General features: G+C 38.2%; 1 protein-coding gene across 1 annotated transcript; it reads right to left on the bottom strand.

Moving 5' to 3' along the window:
* LOC122650302 (F-box/FBD/LRR-repeat protein At1g13570-like) lies at window positions 1–1,608 on the bottom strand. Its single transcript, XM_043843690.1, has 3 exons — window positions 741–1,608; window positions 469–642; window positions 1–389 (listed from the first exon to the last, which is right to left on the bottom strand). The coding sequence occupies exons 1-3, from the start codon at window positions 1,560–1,562 to the stop codon at window positions 45–47; spliced, it is 1,341 nt and encodes a 446-aa protein (XP_043699625.1). The 5' UTR covers window positions 1,563–1,608; the 3' UTR covers window positions 1–44.
* Window positions 1,609–7,028: the final 5,420 nt, after the last annotated feature.

Genomic DNA, 7,028 nt, shown 5'->3' with positions numbered 1-7,028 from the left:
TATGTTTAAAAGGAATTTAAACAAAAAAAATTTGAAAAATAGATTTACATCCATGATGATGGTCTATAGTCTACAATTTGCAAATGCTCAAAGCATTCAATTTCTGCTTTTGAGGACAGTCGAGGGAATTGCATCACTTCTTCCAATATGGTTGATCCAAGATTGGGCTGCTCTTCTGTATCCATATCTTTTGAATCAGAATGAATACTCATCTTCTCTAGAACAGGTGAAACAGTGAGTAGAAACTTAATGAACTCTAATTCAGGTCTCAATCCGAAAGAACACTTCATAGTCACATTTTGAAGCTGGTTGAAGGAACAACCTAAACCATCCTGTAGTTCCAAAAGTTCTATAACTGGTTTCACATCTGTATCTTTTCTAGTTGAGCCCTGCAGTTCCAAGTAAATTACATCAGAAATCAAAATCAAAACCACTTTTTTTCTGAAACAAGTGAGAGTTGAGACTCACAGAAATCTCCAGTTTCTGCAAGTTAGGGGCGCTTCTAATCAAGTAGAGTGCTACTGAGACCACACCCGAATCGTGAAATGCCACTGATGTCAGTCTCAGTCTCTTCAGATTGCAAAACTTGAGATCATAACAGGCATTTGGAAGCATCTTGGGTACAATGCCCACAGCCAAGAACTAAATAAAACAAAAATCAAAGAAAAAAAATGGTGTATAAGAGAGAGATTTCCTTTAATTAAATAAAGATTTATGTAACCATGAAATCATGTTATTACCTTCAGAATACCCCCACTTGCCATACAAAGATCCTCAACACCAACAAGACCTCCAAGAACTTTGATCAGATTGCAAGTTTCTTCCCAATGTAGATCAGAACCAAACCAATCTAAATCAATTTCTACCTTAGCTAGAATTGGGGTATTTTTGAAGTGGATATCTTTAAAATGACCCCTGAGATGCAAGTACTTGAGTTTAGGAGCATCCATGACAAGATTAGTAAAACCTCTTACCCACATTAGTGTCAATGTCTCAAGTAATGGACAACTGGAAACCAGATCTTCAAATGTGAAGCCAACAAATTCAACTTGACAAAGTGAAAGGCACTTGATGTGCTTAAATTCCAACTTTGTTGGACATCTAAGGCTGCAATGACTGAGTTCTAAATGATTCAACTGATGAAATGATGAGAAGAGACATGATGGTACCTCATACCATCTACAGGGAGGCATAGAAAGGATTAATTCCTTAATACCATTTCTTGAGACAAATAATAGCCATTGATGGATGTCAGAGAGACTTGGACTACTCAAATCAGAAAGCTCAAACTTATGAATTGGGCCTATGTGTAGCAGGAGAACTCTATCAATAAATTTAACAATCATATCATGTTCATTCTTTAAAGCATCTTGAAGGGAACAATCAAATACGAGTTCTGGAAGAGAAACCCATCTGTATTTCCACTTCTTTGATAAGATGCTTGTTCTTACTGCATCTCTTATGGGCAATCGAGCAAGTATGTTATCTATGATGTTCAAAGGAAGATCACTGATTCTATCCACCTTTCTAATACATCTACCACCACCACAACCCCTTTTCATCTCTGTTCTTACCTACCTCTGAAATCCAAAACCAGACTCTGTTGGCAGCAGATCAAACACAAATAAAAATTAAAGAATACCCAATAAGAAGAAGCAAATAAAATCTTATTAAACAGGAAGTTCTCTACAAATAATACCTCAGAGCCAATACAGACCGGAGACTGCTAATTTTGCCGACGAAGAAGGAGAAGAAGAAGGAAAAAAAAATTGCTAAAATGGGGATTGCATTGGTAATGCTTGATGGATCCTGGAAGTTGACTAGTAAATGGCAAATCTGGGATTTGTGTGCGTGTGTCAAGTGGTCTAGTGTCTGCCAAGTAGTAAAAATCCAATTTTTGAGGGCATTCGCGGCGGAAGCTTTTGGAGATTTCGACTGTTATTGACGGCTTTACATCATCGCTGACCTCTCTGTAGATGATGTCATTGATGACCGCTGCAATTTGCAAGTTGGCTCTTATTATTACTACTTTCTCATTTTCCAGACTCCCTCTTCTTCTTCTTCTTCTTCTCCTCCTCCTCCTCCTCCTCCTCCACATCTCCAATTACTTATTTTGATTACTTTGAAATTTTTTTCAAACTTAAAATACACGCAACAATGACGCAAACGCAAACGCAAACGCAAACGCTTTTTTGCACACACAAATCACACAATCCCACAAAGCATGGCTTTACTTTGACATCACACCCCCTGTCCATATCCCTATCCCTATCCCTCTCCCTCCTTGCACACACACCTAACCCCCCAAAAAAGAAAGTAACATGTATCGTACGAATAAGGGATCAGTTTGAAATTTCAAAAATGCCCTCAACATAATCTTCGATGTAAATTTTTTTTTAAGGGACGAAGAATGGACACGTGGCCCCTTAATGTTCGTTTGGATCTAAGGATGTAAATGGATAATCGAAATTCGAATCCAATTCTGCATTCGTATTCGTTTAGGGATATCTATATTCATTTAGAGATATCCAAAAAATAATCTGAATTTTTCGATTAAAATTGGTCCAAAAAATCCAAATTCTTAATAGTAAATAATTAAGTAAATAATGATTTTAAATGTTTTTGAAGATTCAACAAGTTCTAAAATATGATAAAAAGAGAATCATGATCTAAGAGATATGGATTGAGAGTGAATTGTATCCACTAGGGGGAAGAAGGTCCGGGTTACACAAGACAAAGATGTAAACGAATGGTCGAAAATCCGAATCCGATCAGCATCTGAATCTGTTTAAAGGTATCCGTATTCGGCCCAGGGAATTGTGGCTCCGATCACATCTGATCCGTATCCAATCCGTTTACATTCCTATTCAGATCAGGTGATCCGTATCGATATCGATAACTATCAATCTTGATACCATGTCGATATCGTATTGATGAAATTGCCTAGGACAAGGGTAAGACATTAAAAAATCCATTTTTTTAAGAAAACTAGAGATATACTTGTCTGATATGGGCTAATTTGCTTCACCCCAAAAAAAAATTATGGGCTAATCTGTGCCGATTAGTATTGAATATTGATATCGTATCAATTTTGAAGGTTACCGATACCCAATTTGATATCATGCACTAAAACTATGTTGGCGGTTTGGACCAATAGGCGGATTACATGGGAAGGATTACAAGGTGATCTTTTCGTGTCCAATTCACGTTCATGTATGTGAGCGTACGAAAATGGCTCCCAGCTGTTCAAATGGAATCCGCTTTGTCGGACCCACATGGATAAATTCCTTATGAACAATTGGGAGTCATCCTCGTACACTCACGGATGTGAGTGTGAGCCCAACTCGATCTTTTCAAGGGGGATGGGAGAGAGAAAAAGCGCAACTGCGTGCCCAAACTTTTCTTTTCATAAAGCCTTTTAGATACACTTTATTGAGAAAATTACAAGATAACACAAAAGTGACAGTGGTTGCTTGTCACAGAGACACAGAATCGAAGGTGGAAGTGATGACCTTAAACGCAAGTTGGGGTAAATATGTCTAAAGAATATTGTCTAAGTGAGGTAGGGTGACATGCATTATTTTGGATAATTTTGTAATCCTGATCTTTATTTTGTGGAAGCCAGGAATTATCTAAATGACATCTGGGTAAGTGTGTTTATAACTTGTAATTTTTCTTAGATTGCCCCTTGTCTTCTTTTCAAATGTCGTTTAAGATATAAGTAAAAAAATATTTTCAAATAATTTGAAAATGACTTATAATCTTAAAGAAGGTATTTTAGAACATACTAAAAGCCTATGAGGGGTTTGTAAATGGTCTTCTATGGGTGGAGGAAAAGTTTGTCCTTATCTCATTATCAAAATTTTCAATGGTTTATCAAAAAAATACAAACGTTTCAATGTGTTTGCACATTTATCTAGTATATATGTGAAATGACGTGATTTACCCTCATTGAAAAATTTTAAGGTTCCAATTTAATTGACTATTAGCATGATCACAGCGTGATCACATGCTAGCTGCGTTAGTTTTAGATTCCTTCCCTCTTCTCCATATCTTCTCTCTATGTTTGTAATTTTTTCTCTATATTTTCTTTTTATCTTTGTATTATTGATTTACTATACATAATATACAATTCTAGAGCTAGATCGAATGGAATGTATATGTGTAGGATATTACAAAGATAGAAAAAAGATATGGAGAAGAAATTACAAACATAGAGAGAAGATATGAAGAAAAAGGACGGGAGGTACAGCTAGCACAACTAGCATGTGATCACACTGATTGAGTTGTGATCACACTAATAGTTGATTGAGTTGTGATGACGCTAATATTGACACCTGATTGGGTGTCAATTAGAAAACCCCTTTGTGTAATTTGATTGTAGAAAGGATTGAACTGAACAAGTATTCTAGTAAACTAAAATCCATTTTTTAAATAAAGACTAAGTTCTCCTTCGTCTACTCAAAGAGCTACTTAATTTACCGGATCTAATCTTCTAATCGAAAAAAATAAATAAATAAACCCTTCGTAAATAGGGGCAGGAAGTAAATGATGATATTCACCGTTCCAGGAGTCTAATCATAACATCAAACCACTTTAAATAAAGAGATTCAATTTTTAGTGCAAGAAAAAACTCTCCATTGAGTAATCTTGTAATTTTCTCAATCATGTTTACCTTGCTGATGCTGATGATGTTGTTGCATTAGAAAGTGACTACCAATGTTCAAGAGTCTGGGGATCAAAGATGGGATCCGATCTCCTAAATCGGAATCGGTTAGAATTGGCTAAAATAGATTAGACTTTCTTTTTTTTGGGGTTGGGGGGGGGGGTTGTGAGGGAGGTACTTTTTGTCCGGGAGTGTGGCCTACGCCAATACTCTCATGTGTCTGTCTCTCTCTTCATCAAAACAAGGGGGTAGAAATGTCTTTTTATATAAAGAGGAGAGAGATAGACTCATGGGAATGTTGGTGTATGCCACACTCCCTGTCACGCCCCCATCCCAACAAGGGATAAAATACATTATAAGGGGTGACTAGGACAACGCTTGTCATCCTACTAAGCTGCTAGGATCACTGACACAGTGTCCCAACGCACGATCATAACTAATATTAAAACAATATAATATCGAGTGCGGAAAGGGAAATATTACATTCCAAATGATCGAGTAGTTTTGCGAAGCGTATAAAATCAATAGTTACAAGATGATCAAAGCCTAGATGATAAATACCGTAGTTAATCCATTTTTCATTACCATCTAATAATGATTAACAAGGGTATAACAAGAAATGTTTTTACATGGGCCTACGCCTAAAATAAACAAAAGGGGAACAAGTCCCCAAAATTCTCACGGCCCGTAGGCATAATTTTCACAAGGACACCCGTTGCCATGTTCCTCTAACACAGCTTCCGGCTCCTCCGTACCTGCATCATAATCTAAAAATTGTGTACACGAGGGGTTAGCTCTCCACCGAGCCAGTGAGGGGATGGGGATGCACAAACACACAATTCACATAGTCCAATGATGCATGCATATGTTAAGTAATTTTTCCACCTAACATCACAACTAAGTCAATGGCATATGCTATCGTGACAACTCGGAGACACGTGGGTCACTTAACTTATCGCCACAATGAAACCTCAATTGTCACCGAGACCTACGCCGATCGAAGCCTCCAAGACCACTCGGTGGCAGACCCGATAACCAATACTACCATGATCGCCTCTCCCACCTCCACGTAATCCGTGTGCGATTACCCAACACCTAAACCCCTGTTGGTAAGGGTCGTAGCATAAGGGTGTAAAATTCCTAGCCACAGACTACATGCAAGTCCTATCGTCCCGAGAGGTAATCCGGCGCATCAACTTTTCATCCGGTTTAGTGCCCGTTACCAAGACGACACGCGCATACGATTCAACATGACATTCAACATAATTTCTTCATAAATATATATATTATCCGGTTTCGCACAAGACCCACCCACACGAGACCCATCAAAGTAAAGCATCTCCAATTAACATCATAACATTCATATATAAAAGTATGTAATATGCAAGCATGCTTAATAATTTATAATGATGACATAATATACAATGCAATAATAATATCAAGCCCAAACAACCAAACCCACTCACAACGTATACGCCAAGCACCAAGATTATCGTTATCGCCTCGATCAAGCAATAAGCCACAAGATGAATATATTAACCTAAACAAAGAGTGAAATAAGGTTAAATGAGCGAAGGGAAAGGATCCCCAAAAGGTCTCCCATAATCACTTAAGTATAAGGTTTCGAAACAAAGTGGTTGCGAGGGTGGTTTCATGCCCAAATTCTCGCAACCACATGTAAATCCTAGGAAATCGTGGGTTCGTGACGGTTTTAGTCAAGGTCGGTTGCGGATGTGGTTTCTAAAACTGAAACCGAGTGTAAATCCGAGCTTCACGGGGGCCTTCTCGGGAGGTAATTTTAGGGTGGTTTCTTGCTGTCCGAAACCACATATAAATCCTAGCTAACCAGGGGCTTAGGAAGGTCTCTGCGCAAGGGTGGTTGCGGTGTGGTTTCTCGTGCCGAAACCACATGTAAATCCTAGCTAACCAGGGGCTTAGGAAGGTCTCTGCCAAGGGTGGTTGCAAGTGTGGTTTCTCGTGCGAAACCACATGTAAAACCACATACCTGCAGAATCGAAAATTGAAGGGTTTCTTGCTAGGGATTCATTTTCCAAGGGGTTTAAAGGTAGGGAGGCTTCAAGAAAGCTTCCTCCTAGGTCCATTAGGGTTCTAAAACCTCATTAGGTCCATGTAATCCCATGGATTTAAGAGGAAAAACAAAGATAATCTAATTTATGACATAATAGGGTAGAAACCTTAAATTTCTCAAATGGAAAGAGATTGCTTAGGCTTAGAGGTTGTAATGGAGTGAAATAACTTCACTATAGTGTAGGTTTAGAGGTTCCATCGATTCCTTGGGTTCCAAGAGAACCCTAGGTCGAATTTCTCCCATTTCTCAAACCTCAAAACTCAAAATAGATGA

Source organism: Telopea speciosissima, chromosome 2, assembly GCF_018873765.1.
Source record: "Telopea speciosissima isolate NSW1024214 ecotype Mountain lineage chromosome 2, Tspe_v1, whole genome shotgun sequence".
NCBI lineage: Eukaryota > Viridiplantae > Streptophyta > Magnoliopsida > Proteales > Proteaceae > Telopea > Telopea speciosissima.
Note: the sequence above shows the minus strand (reverse complement) of the source record. Positions and strands in the feature narration are given on the sequence as shown.